The sequence below is a fragment of the Mycetomoellerius zeteki genome, unplaced genomic scaffold (assembly GCF_001594055.1).
Source record: "Mycetomoellerius zeteki isolate Tzet28-1 unplaced genomic scaffold, Tzet1.0 scaffold273, whole genome shotgun sequence".
Lineage (NCBI taxonomy): Eukaryota > Metazoa > Arthropoda > Insecta > Hymenoptera > Formicidae > Mycetomoellerius > Mycetomoellerius zeteki.
In genome coordinates, this window is record NW_017257253.1 from 36,858 (window position 1) to 50,507 (window position 13,650).

The window sequence follows — 13,650 nt, forward strand, 5'->3', positions numbered from 1 at the left end:
GTGCAAAATTAAAAGAGAGTACGCGCGCGCGCGAAAGAGAGAGAGAGAGTTACATAGAAAGCGAAATGAATAGACGTCCGTGTTTGCTCGATTTACCGAGATATATTTACTGGTATACGCAGTAATCGGATTGTGTGTGCCAGGAGAGAAAGAGCGAAACGTTCCTCTCTTATTGGACATCGCGTAAACCTCCTGGTATTACTGTAAAGAAAAATGCAATAGCAAGATCCAATGAGTTTCTCAAGATTTGTTCATCGAGATGAAATCATCACTCTTGCTATGCTATATTGATTGCGAGAGATATTTCCTTTATTCAATTGTAAGAGAATCATATTTCGATATCGTGCATTCGAAAAGAAGATTTTGTGAAAGTATCTAAAAATTTAATTCAAGTTAGATACAAATCTGAAAAAATAATTTTGGAGTATTAAAATAATTATGTAGGTCGTTCCAACTGGTTGCTTGAATGTCAAAACTTTTTGCAACATCTAATCATGCTTGAGGATTCTACATAATCATTTTGATAGTCCATCAAAATTATTTTCAGATCTGTATCTAGCTAAATTTTTAGATACTACAGAATAAAACTGTTTTGTGATACACATTTGGAAAATTTGTGTTAAATTTAATTAACGCATTTCAAATGTCCCAAATGGTCCATTCAAATTTTTGTGTTAATTTAATAGTTCAAGATATGTTAGAAAGTAATATTCTAACAATTAATTAATTAATTATGTTAAAAATATGTTAAAAATTTAACACAAAACTGTAACAAAAGAGAGAGACTTGAGTAAACTGTTTTTAAAATAAAATATTTTTTACTATATAATCTTACAATAATTACACACAAAGTAATCATCTCTTTCTTCTTGAAACAGGTCGAATTCACGAAGCAACTCCGAATTGCAGACCTAAATGTCGATCTATATTTCGACTTGATCGTCCTTGAAACTGAAGATTCTTGGCACGTTAATTAGAAGATTTCATGGGCAACGAACTGTTCTGATCGCATAGCTCATTTCGATAAGTCAAGAATCAGCGTTCGACAAAAGACATCTCAGGAAAAGTGATTGCTTCTCCTGAGATTGCGCGGGCATTTCTCGACCTTTCGTGCTTGCTTCCGAGCGGCGAGCTTGCAGCGGGGGTGCTCGCTCGACGATCAGTCATCCGTCGTCCGTCTGCGTCCGCGCTTTCTCACGCGAGTCGCGATGTGGTCCAATCGACTCGCAAATGACTCGTATTTCTGCCAAAATCCCATCAACGATCTGAAACGCTTGAGATCAAAAATTCTTTGTGACATTTCTTATTGCTTGGATTACTCATATTTAATTAAAATAAGTTGTAACGCGACGGAAAATGCGATGTGGAGATTCTTAATTCAAGAAAATTAATCTGCTTTACGCATTGTGATAGAAATAAAATAATAAAATTATGGTTGGTCAATAAAAAATTAAAATTACGTTTTTATTTATTTTATTATATTGATTTATCTCCTATTTATTGAAATAAATAGGAAACTAAAATGGAACTTTTATGATTAAATTATGTAGCTATGTTTTCTATTGAAATTATTTTTAATGATGATGTCTGTGATTGATAATAATATTTTTTATAGTTGACGCGCTTATAGATCGCGAGAAAAAGATATGGAAATCACGGTTCGATCAGTGTCACCTTTTTGAATAATGATGCACCTTAACACACTCGAGTGCTCCATCGTTACATCGTTTACCTTGTGTCGTGCGAGATAAGAGTCGACCATGGTAGACAAATTGCACGAGTACGAAGGACTCATGGGCAGGATTCACGGTGTTCGCGACACCGTCAAGGAACGATGGAGCGTGTGGAAAGAATGGAAAAACAGTCTGAATCTGGATCAAGGTCTGGCCGGGCTGAAACACCATTTACGGGGACCGCCCGAATTAGAACGTACTTTGGACGATTATTCCTACATCTACAGGTGAAAAATTCAACGTTTAGTCAGCTGTGAATATATATCAGTGTATTTTCTGGTGAAATTTTGCTTAGAATTCTTCATATAATTTTTCATAATTTCTATAGATTAACACTTTTCAGGTCATCAAAATTTTTCTGTATAATTTTGTAATTTAGAAAATTTCTCAGATCTTTTATACGAATTGGAACACTTTTTAAAAGTAGTAATATTTACATTCACATTTAATATAAAAATATATTGTAATATTGTGTGTACTAAATATACTATATAAATATCAGTTTTTTTTCTCTATTTGTTATTCCTAAAAATCTCAGAAAGAAGACCCGCGCCGAACTGGTACGAGTTTCAGCAGCTGTGATGGGGATTGAATTTTCATACGCGGCGGAGACGGCTTTCGTCTCGCCGACGTTACTCAAGATTGGCGTCGATCACCAGCACATGACACTGGTGTGGGCATTGAGTCCCCTTGTGGGCTTCTTCGTGACGCCCATTCTTGGCAGCATGAGCGATCGTTGTAAACTCAAATACGGCAGGAGGCGGCCCTTCATTCTCCTATTGGCTCTGGGAGTTTTCATAGGCAAGTCGCAAGCTTCTTCGTATCTCTTCATTTTATGGATTATAATATGGATAATATTTTTAATTTTCCTTCATTTATTTGCCACTATTCTTATCTACTATCTTTTGACGTTTCTATAGCATATACTTGAACATCAAAAGAGGCAAATGAATTTTTGCATTTTTGCAGGTCTCATCTTGGTGCCAAATGGTGAACACATCGGTTATGTCTTCGGCGATACTCCGGTCCGTACGAACGAGACGATCCCACTCGGACATCGCACAACGGCGAAGCTACCCGAGGAGGTAATGTCCGGATCCGTTGAAAGGGCTTCCTCGCATTCTTGGGGCATCTTCTTCACTATTCTCGGCACGGTGCTGCTCGACTTCGACGCCGACGGCTGTCAAAGTCCAGCGAGGGCGTACCTTCTCGATGTCACTATACCTGGTGAGTAAAAAAAGTGTATATTACTTCAGCTATAAAAAACAGACCTCTTGTTTTTGTGATTTTTAAATTCCTTTTTCATCTATATTAGGTTGGTTCAAATGAAATGATCGTTTTTCTGTATTGCTATTAAGAGCAGTCGTTAAAACTTCGTTAAAAAATGAACAAAATTTAAATTTAAAAAAGAATTTTTTTTTAAAGCTTGAAAACTCTACCTCCAAAAACTTACTATATGTTTTGAGTTTATGTGAGTTTGATAATTTTTACATATAAAAAACCACCAGCTAAAAAAAGTGAAAAAATTTCTTTTCACTTTATAGATCTGTTACGTGCCCCCCCCCCCAAAATCGAGAAAATTTTTGACTATCTATCGTGAAAGATTGAAGTTTTTCCTACAAAATCATTTTTTAATAATGTTCCTACGATTTTTTTGTTTCTGAGTTACTCTCGGATTATGAAAAAAAGGAGCATTCTGACTTTGATTGCTCATAACTCCGTTAAAAATCATTATACCGTAATTAAAAATATAGATTCTTAAAGCTGAAACTTTGATCTATCAAATGGTATAATCTCTAATTTTTTTAAATATTGTAGAATATACTAGAAAAGGAAAACTACCATTTTATAATACGAAAAACAGTCATTTCATTTGCACCAACCTGATATAAACTACGCGCCAATTACTAACGGATTTACAACTGAAATAATAATCTCATAAATTTTTAATTGATCGTCTATTTGATAATAACACTACTAACACATACACACACACACACACACACCTATCATTGTAAAGAACTACTATAAAGAAATAAAATTCGATCTTTTTAAATACGAATGCAAATGTTGAATGTGGAAAAACAAGAGCTAATTATACAATTTGATTTTAATAAACTCTAAAGGCGATTTTTCTATTTGATTAACGTCTGAAATATTTATAGAGGACCATGCTAAAGGCCTAAGCACGTTCACCATAATGGCAGGATTGGGGGGATTCATGGGCTACGGTTTGGGCGGCATCAATTGGGACGCCACGTCGCTCGGTGTTATGTTGGGCGGACATCTGCACGTGACCTTCACTCTCATCACGATCATCTTCATCATCTGTGTCATATGTACCATTACCAGCTTCAAAGAGATCCCTCTTGAACTACTCGAACGAGATCAGTATCGGAAAATGAGCGAGCCGAAGGTGAACTTCGCTTATGGACGCACCCTAATATTACTATCATTTTTATTTCTCTTTTGATAACAAAGTGTTTCCAGAAAGCGTATTTTTAAAAATTTTTGTATAATTCTATTTTTTACGTCTGATTTTTATATATAACGAGCTTGGATTCTTTAGAAATTTCTAAAAATATTATAAGATATTATAAAATATTTTTTCATACAGTCATTTAGTCGATAAATCAATATTTCTTTTGTGTTTAGGCTCAAGAAGAAAACCAAGGAACAGAGAACAAACAACAGGAACGTGAAAAAATCATTTCTGACGAATCAAAAACGTACGGCGCCTTCGATGTTGAACACGAAACAGATCCCTCGAAAACGGAAGTAAGTTCAGAAATCGTTTTTATCTCGACATGTAATCCAATGGCATTTTTCACTTAGCATTCTCATTTTAGCTGCGATTTCATAATTTGACCGAAGTGACAAGCATTTAACTGCCTAAGCATTGTAAGCGTGGGATTGAAAAATTAATGGAAATCTGTTTGATAGAGAAAAATTATTAATAAACACCAGTATAAAATTATCAATCAAGGAATTCGCCCTCCGTCCACTCCAGACGCAACCCTCCGACTGTTCCGAGGAACCAGTCTCCGAAGGTAGTCACATCAATTATGGCTTCGACGATGTCGAGGGTGAAGCAAACCACACGGCAACTTTGAAGGAGTACCTGCTGTCCATCATCTACATGCCACGCAGTCTTCGCCAGGTGTGCCTGACGAACCTGTTCTGCTGGATGGCACACGTCTGCTACTCCCTATATTTCACGGACTTCGTGGGCGAGGCGGTGTTCGGCGGGAATCCGCGGGCACCCGTGGACACCGACGAGCGCGAGCTTTACGAGGAGGGTGTACGATTCGGATGCTGGGGCATGTCCATGTACTCCTTGTCCTGCTCGTGTTACTCGCTGATCATCGAGCGGCTGATCAAGCGTTTCCGAGCGCGTAAAGTAAGAATTTCGTTACGCTTAATCGACATCAATATCATACCACTTAGTTTAATGTTGCGATCAATTTTCTATCCTTCTTAAAAAATGTATTTACAAATTAAGCACTTTCTAATAGAATGTTGTCCATTAGAATTTTAAGATATAAAATAGCTTTTAATATTAGGTTGGTGCAAAAAATGTCGGTTTTTCTGTATTGCTATCAAAAGCAGTCGTAAACTTCGTTAAAAAATGAACGAAATTTGAATTAAAAAAAAAGTTTTAAAGAGCTTGAAATCTCTACTTTCGAAAGGTCACTGTATTTTTTGAGTTTATGTGAGTTTGATAATTTTTACACATAAAATTCACGAATAAATCAGGAACAAAACATCGTAGGAACATTATTAAAAAACGATTTTGTAGAGAAAATTTCAATCTTTTACGATAGTCCAAAATTTTCTCGATTTTTTGGGGGGCACGTAACAGATCTATAAAGTGAAAAGAAATTTTTTCAATTTTTTCAGCTGGTAGTTTTCTATATGTAAAAATTATCAAACTCACATAAACTCAAAAAATACTGTGACCTTTCGAAAGTAGAGATTTTAAGAGCTTTAAAACTCTTTAAATTCAAATTTCATCCATTTTTTAACGACTGCTCTTTACAGCAATACAGAAAAACCGACGTTTTTTTTGTACCAACCTAATATTTAAGTGATATTTATATTCTAAACTGTTTATAAACCTTTTGATTATCAGCTTACTATAAAGAAAGTCTAGAAAATCTTTCAATAAATATATTATAAACTTTCGAATTGCAATTATATGTGGGTAATTAGTTTTACAGTCTAGAAAGTGTTTAAAACAGAAACAATATCTTCGCAACATTTTTTATCCATCGAATATTTATGCCCATCTAGGTTTACATCTACGGGCTGCTCTTCTATAGCGTCGGTATGCTTTTGATGGCTCTGACGAAGCATCCAGCTGGCGTCATCCTCTTCTCGTGGACCGCTGGTGTCATGTATTCTACACTGTTCACCATGCCCTATCTACTTGTGGCGCACTACCACGCGTCTTCGACTTTCGCCCTGACGACTGCGGGCGATGCAGTTTCCGGCGGTTTCGTACGCGGCCTGGGGACCGACGTCGCCATCGTCTCCTCGATGGTATTCCTCGCACAGTTCCTGCTATCCTGCTGTCTGGGCACGATCGTCAGCCTCACGGGCACTACCGCAGCGGTGGTTTACGTTGCCAGTATCCTGGCGATGTGCGGCGCGGTCTCGGCTACACAAATTATGTACCTGGACCTGTAAATCTTGCTCGTCGATCGATCAGGACGTTAAACCGTTGATTAATCGTAATGTTTCAATAATAATCGTCCGTAAGTCAACTTCGCAGAAGAAGTTAGAATAATCGTTATATCCGAAGATATAAAATTCCGTTAGCTGCAGATAATGGCAAGATGATCAAGATAATAAGCCAGATGTTAAGCTGAATAGATTTATAAAATAATCATGGCCAATTAATCATCATTGCACTAATCGTTAATCAATAATTGTCAATTTTAGTGATTGCATCATCCAGTTATGGTTTCATCCGTTTTGCGTTAAGCAACTTTGATGTTATCGTTATATGTTTTACTAGCGAATAAACTATCGATTATATAATATTACAACCTGCTAAAGAGTTTCAGAAATGTTTACTGATTGAGTGGTTATTTAAATATTTATTTGTTCCAAACAGTTAAAGTGGTATATATAATATCTTCATTGATAACGAGAGAGGACGGATGTGTATACAATGTGTAACATAACAAGTAAATCATCGATCAATGTATCAAGCTCGAACGAATCCAGATGCTCACGTGCGAAGATTATTAATACACTTTTCCAAGATGTCTTTCCTGATCCTCGGATAATCCGTATTTTGCTTCAGCACTTCATTACACGCTTCGATCGCGTCGGCGTAGACTTTCGCCTTCAGACAACAGTAAGCCAGCTTATAGCCCACCGATAATTTCGTTTTGCCGCCGCATTTCCAAGCCTGACCGTATCTCGCTGCTGCCTCGCGATAATTCTGATCTTTTTCAGCGATATAACCTAAAAATGAAGATACTCTTAAGCCTATTATAAATCTTAAGCCTTTGGATGAACAATATTTCACAAAAGAACTCAACTCAGCGATTGAAATGCGAATCAATATTTTATGTATTAATTATTCCGTATAATTTTAAATTGTAATCCAACCTGAAAGCTCGTGGGCCCGCACGCAGGTAGCGTTGTGCTGCAGCACACGTTTCAGCAGCTCGTTCGCCAGATCGTACTTGCTGGATTGTACGTAGATGTCCGCCAGCAGCAGCCAGCAACGCTCCAAGTATTCAGCGTCCTCGAACGTCCAAACATTCTTGCTAACGCGCTTCAAGTGATTCCGGGCGCGCGGCGTTTGCTTCAGCAAGATATGTGCGGTAGCCATACCGAGAGCGGGTCCTACATGATCTCTCAAAGTCTCCTGACTGGCCAATGCAGTACAGTCTTGCAAGGCTTTCTCGATGTTAGACTTTTGCTTGGTGGCCAACAAGAAGAAGTTGCTGAGAAGCTTGTGGGTCAGTTCTTCATGGGGGCTGCCCTTGGGATTCAATTCCTACAATAATACATGTTTTATTTGAATCATTAAGACAACTGAAATGTAAAAATTTCTGATACTCTCAGTAGATACAAATGAGACAAAAATTGAATCAACTTAAGTCATATTTAAGTATTAAAAATCGATATTAGTTATGTTTTGTTTGGACACTCATTCTATGTTTGTCACTTATTATTTGCGGAAGGAAGATAACATGAAACTTACGTGTGAGCGTCCAAACCGAGCGCAATCATTGATATAAAATGTACCTGCAGCAATCGGTAAGCAGTCCTCAAAGCCATCGTTCTTGAATCCTGATATTCGGTGTCATCGTCGTTGAAGGCCTCGTTCGATAAAGTAGTGTCGTCGTCCGGATCCAGACAGATCTCGATCATATTGTAAATCGCCTGCTGGCCCCATTCCGGATCGCGTCGTGCAAAATTGAAGTTGCGAAGAGCAGAGTTCAATTTGCCCGTCCTCCAATCCAGCAATCCGGCGCAGTAGTAGAAGCCAGCCTCGACATTGCCAGTACCCATTGCGATCTGCGCGCGTTGCAGCCACTCGTCCAGATCATCCATAGCACCTATGACGCAAATTATAATATATCAATATAATATATATGTATTATATACATCAATTGATCAAAATATTTCGAGCAAGAGTGAAAAGTTTGACAAATGCGAAACCTGTTCTGCGCGACACTTCTATCAATCTCGCCAGGGCAGTCCAATAGGTGGGTTGACGCAACAGCAACTGTCGAAAATGAAATGCCGCGGTATCGAAATCTACCTTTCGAAATGCGAGGTCCGCCATCATCACGGATGCAGCCTCGTTGTTAGGATCGGCGTTCAGTAAGATTGAACAATTCTGCGCGCATCGGTCCAAGTTGTTCATCTGATAGATACATATTCATATTTTATATTAAAAGGGATTATTGGTAACCATTTAATAAATCAGAGCCAAAGATTTATTTTATGGATTTTTCTATTAATATTTCCATCACAGAAATTAAGATGGGATCAATGTTGAGATTTTAAGTCTTTTTTTTACAGATTCTATATGTATTATTCACCTGCATATACAGCTTCGCCAAGGAAAGTAGGGCATTCACATCCGTAGGTTTATGAGCTAGTGCCTCTTTATAATATACTATGGCTTCGTCGTAGTTGCGTAAGGTCGACGCATAGTCAGCCATCGTCAGACAGATGTTTGCCAGCATATGTTTCTGATCTGCAACATCCGGTGAAACGGCAAGACGCTGAATATATCTATGTTGGTTCTCCTTGGCTTCCTTCAAAGTTGCCAACGCGCCCCTGATGTTGCCTGACTTTTCACGCACCTTGGCGAGCAATAGCAACTCTTGTCCTCGCATCTCCAAATTTAGAATGTCGGACTCACCTCGTTTGTCTAAATAAAGAAGAAGAAAGTAGATATAATAATAATAAAATATAATATCTATCTAGTATAATATGATTGAAAATAGACAATTTTTTTAACATTATTAGAAATATTAGAAATATTATTAAGTAATACATAATGAATTTTATACATAGTGTTAATTTCATATTTAATATTAATTTTAAAATAAATTTACCTTGCAGCTCTTGCACCAAAGTGCCTTCCGCCTTGTTATACTGTTTCATCTTCATATACAACTTGGCCAGATCTAACTTTAGAGCGGCGCAATTGTCCTGCTTCACTATATCTTTGTAATAACTGATCGCTTTCACATATTGATGTGCTTTAACAAGCGCTTTGCCCATTTTGTTCGCAATGTCCGCCTTGTTGATCGGATTTTGTGAAAGCGCTTGCTCGTACGCCTCTATCGCTCTCTCTGGCTCCTGTATGGACATGTAAGCGTTACCCAGCATGCTGTACGTCTTTGGTCCGGGACAATGTTCCACCAATTCTCTGAAAGGTAAATATCAGCGATAATAATATTCATTCCAAGATCCTACTTAAATAATATGTTCAATAAATATAAAAACTAATAAACAGAATAATGACGATGACGAAGATTAAATTCTTTGTACCTGAAACATTTAGCGAACGCCTGACGATCTTTTTTATAGTTCAAATTGATTTCGGCTAATCTGGTGTGCGCCTGCAAGTAGTACGGTTGCCCTGGATGAATGTTCCACAAGCAGCTGATAGCGTTCTCCAGTTCTCCAATGTCTAGATAGACCTCAGCAGTGCCGATGGTAATTCTTCCAAGTTCAGTGGTGCCGGCAAGATTTGTTTTCGCCTCGTCGATAAGCGCCAGTGCTTCAGCGAAACGTCTTGCCTTGCTATACGCCGTAATCAACTCTAAATACAACGTTGCTCGGTCTGACGTAGACATATCGGATTTTCTATTGGCGCTACCAGTCAAGCCTGCCAGCGACATGGCTGTCTGACAGCTCTTAACGCAATTCTGCAGATCACCAGCCTCTCGTTGCACCATACCGATGATTAAATGATAGACTGGCTCGTCTCGGATCTTGAAGTTGTAGCTTAGACCAACCTCCAAGTTCTGCGAAGCAAGCTGGTACTTGCCCTGATATGCCAGAATCTGAGCCATTAAGAGATGGGCTTGTGCATTGGATGGCTCTACCGTATCCAGTAATCTCCTGAGCAAGATCAGTGCACCCTCGTAGTCGCCACTTTGCATTCTGGCCTTGCTGAGCAATAATGTAGCTACACTGGAACCCGAACAGGCTTCCACTAGTCGTTCCAATAAGCGGATACTCGGTTCCTTCTCCACTGCGCTACCCAACTTAAAAAGCAGGACAGAATGATACAATTTTTTGCTTCCAACGTCATAATTAAATAATAAATAAAAACTAAAATGTATTCACTTTTATCGACTTCCTTAAGAAAGATAGCTACCTCGTCGCTCATTGGGGACTTATTCAAAGAATGCATCAAACGTTGTTTCGCAATTTCAAGGCATAACCCTGGTTTAAGCTCGCTAAGATACTCGTAACCATAGGGAAAGCCCTCGCAGTTCTTCAACAAGATATTTGCCGCCGTGTCCAAGTGACCGAGTGCCTTAATGCTGTTTTCTTTGGAAGTGATCTTTGCGGACATAAACAGTAACTGGACATTTGTCGAGTTCGGTTGTATCTCCATCATGATCTCCACCTGGAATGTGATATGTAAGATAAACTTCTGTAATATCTGCTCAATCAATCACTTCACTGATATGTCTAGAGATTATTCTTTAAAAGAGAATAGTATATACAGGATGTTTCATTTTAAGTGATATGGTCGATTATCTCGCGAATCAATGATTGTATTGAAAAATTTTTCGAACGAAAGTTGCATGGCTTGAAGGGAGACACATGATGGAAATGTAGAATTGACCTTGAGTGACCTTGTCAAAATTAGGTCAAGGTCATTAATGTTTTTTTAAATGGAAACCCCTATTTTTTATTACATATTCTTGTAGCTTATCTCGAGAGCTTTCCAAAACACTATAATAAAGTTACTTTTCATTAAGTACTTGTTAAGTTATAAGGCAAGACCGATCACTGGTCCGGTCAATTAACTGATGAGATACATGGATAACGCCGGTACTGTAATTTTCAAGCTCCATAACTCGGAAAGTAACTTTATATTATATTGTTTTGGAAAGCTCTTAAGATAAGCTACAAGAATATGTAATAAAAAATAGGGATTTCTATTTAAAAAAAAAACATTAATGACCTTGACCTGATTTTGACAAGGTCACTCAAGTCCACATTTCCATCATGTGTTCCCCTTCAAACCATGCAACTTTCGTTCGAAAAATTTTTCAATAAAATCATCGATTCGCGAGATAATCGACCATATCACTTAAAATGAAACACCCTATATATATTTGTTCAGAATTGTGCAGAAAAAGGAGTTTTGCAATTGTAAAATTCTATAATATGATTTGCCATTTATTTTTAGATCTAGAAAGGGACAAGATCAATCATATTAAAGAATTTTACAACAGTTGCAAAGCTATTTTTTCTGCTAATCGCAACCATTCATTCACCTGTTGCCGTGCCTGGTCCAGGTCCTCCGCAGATCCCTGCAGCAACTGACAGTGTGCCAGTCCCAAGAGCGCCACGAAAGAGGATGGATCAGCGCGGATGGTGTTCTTGTACCAACGCTCGGCGTCCTTGACATTGCCTAGCGCGGCATACAAGTCACCCAGCTCTGCCATCAGTTCTGCGCTGCTCGACGATGTCGCTTGCAGCATCTTCTCGGCCGTCCGTGCCAATTCTAACAGGATCCCATGGTCTTGGAATGCAATACCAGAGAACAGTCGCAAGTTCTCAATCAGCAAGACCGTGTTCTTCGGTTCAGTAAGCAGCAGGTTACGCAAAAACAACTGCAACTGCGGTAAACCCTCGCTTGGATTACCGTCTCTGCACAAAGCCACCATCGAGCTCGCCTTGATACCGTCCAAGTTGTTCGACTCGATCGTGAGCACGCGGTTTACCATCTCCAGCACCTGTTCCCAATCCTTCGCTGCCAGTAGGCACTTCATTTTTTCTATCAACGGAAGCGGTAGCTTGGGATAGCGCACGATCAAGGAGTTCAGAATCAAGACGGCACCTGGATAGTCCCCGATGCATCGTTTCGTCTCCGCGGAGCCTAATAATGCGCCTAGGTTCCTCGGCTCTTCCTTCAAGACGGAATCAAAGGCGTTTCCCGCCTCTTGAACATCTGCGCCCGATCTCAAACTGAGCTGCTGCCATCCCTTGATAAGTAACACATTGATATTCGTGGACTTCATTTTGCTTGCTCTGTCTACATACTCCTTCGCCTTGTCCGCTCGACGAGAGAGAAGCAACACGGATGCTGCAAGGCATAACGAAATACAGGATGCTTTTCTGCGCTCATCTCGGATCCTGTTCTCTATCTGAGTCATGGTGCTCCTCTCTACTTCGCCGTCAACCAGGGCAACGCTTTGCACGAGCAATGCTGGCAGTGTGACATCCGCATAGTTCAGCAAGCTGGAGCTCTCCTTGATAGCCTCGTGATTCTTACCAATAAGAATGTTCGCCAGACAGAATAGCAGCTTCAGACGCTCGCTGTTCGGGTAAGCATCACGTGCCTGCTTGACTTGAGTCAGCATGCCATTATAATAATGCTGTCGGCAGTACCACTCAATCAGAGCTACATGCTCTACTTCATCCATTCTTGTCTCTGTCTTTATATCCAGTCTATACTTGAATTCTCTAATCTATTTTGAAATAAAATATGAGTCCTGAATCATATATAAAGACAATATTTCAGATTCAACTAATTAATGAAAGATTCAATTAATTCAAAAATTAAAAAGACAAGATAAATCTAAACAAGATATTCTCCTTATTTTTCTGAGCCTGTTTAAGGCATAATAAAATTTTTAGATTTCTCAAAATTTTGAAAACTTAAATGGATAGATGAGTAAAAATAGATTAAAGGAGAGAGAAAATTAAAAATAAGTTAAAAAATTATTTTATTTATTAATAATTTTAATAAATTATTCGTTTTGTCATTCTCATATTCTACATATTTGTATTTTATTCACGTTCTATTTATTATGTACAACGCGTTCTATTTTATATGTATTTATTTATTCATTATTATATATTTTTCAGTACGTGATATATTCTGTGCCTACCTTCACATCGCTTGACTGGAAAAAAGCACCGCGGTTTACATCGTCGAGCAATATTCGAAAATCCGCCGTTGGCGGGGTTTCCCCATTCGTCTTTATACATCGTGAATGCAATGACTCCAATTTATCCACAAGACGATTTTTCGTTTACATTCTACTGATGTATATTACAATGCTGTTGAAGCGATAACACAAACCGACGAGCGAAAACGAGATAGATAGGTTATATTATTTGTTGACGACGCCATTGCTATGGCAACCGCTGGTTACGCATATCTAGACTGCGTTTCGTTATTCAC

General features: G+C 38.5%; 2 protein-coding genes across 4 annotated transcripts; one reads left to right on the forward strand and one right to left on the reverse strand.

Annotated features, from left to right (window-relative positions):
• Positions 1-1,415: 1,415 nt before the first annotated feature.
• On the forward strand, positions 1,416-6,665 carry lovit (loss of visual transmission). 2 transcript variants are annotated; one of them, XM_018450240.1, is made up of 8 exons: positions 1,416-1,434; positions 1,616-1,960; positions 2,272-2,534; positions 2,703-2,960; positions 3,899-4,149; positions 4,389-4,511; positions 4,720-5,133; positions 6,027-6,665. In XM_018450240.1, exons 2-8 carry the CDS (start codon positions 1,761-1,763, stop codon positions 6,420-6,422), a joined length of 1,905 nt encoding a protein of 634 aa, XP_018305742.1. In that variant the 5' UTR covers positions 1,416-1,434; positions 1,616-1,760; the 3' UTR covers positions 6,423-6,665. The 2 variants fall into 2 exon arrangements, with proteins under 2 accessions (XP_018305742.1, XP_018305743.1); XM_018450241.1 differs by having other exon boundaries at positions 4,744-5,133; positions 6,027-6,444.
• A 290-nt stretch (positions 6,666-6,955) lies between these two features.
• LOC108724076 (tetratricopeptide repeat protein 21B) lies at positions 6,956-13,560 on the reverse strand. 2 transcript variants are annotated; one of them, XM_018450237.1, is made up of 10 exons: positions 13,355-13,560; positions 11,735-12,931; positions 10,600-10,854; positions 9,765-10,486; positions 9,326-9,642; positions 8,804-9,138; positions 8,418-8,625; positions 8,001-8,314; positions 7,356-7,749; positions 6,970-7,208 (listed from the first exon to the last, which is right to left on the reverse strand). In XM_018450237.1, exons 2-10 carry the CDS (start codon positions 12,884-12,886, stop codon positions 6,970-6,972), a joined length of 3,936 nt encoding a protein of 1,311 aa, XP_018305739.1. In that variant the 5' UTR covers positions 12,887-12,931; positions 13,355-13,560. The 2 variants fall into 2 exon arrangements, with proteins under 2 accessions (XP_018305740.1, XP_018305739.1); XM_018450238.1 differs by lacking the exon at positions 13,355-13,560 and having other exon boundaries at positions 6,956-7,208; positions 11,735-12,886.
• Positions 13,561-13,650: the final 90 nt, after the last annotated feature.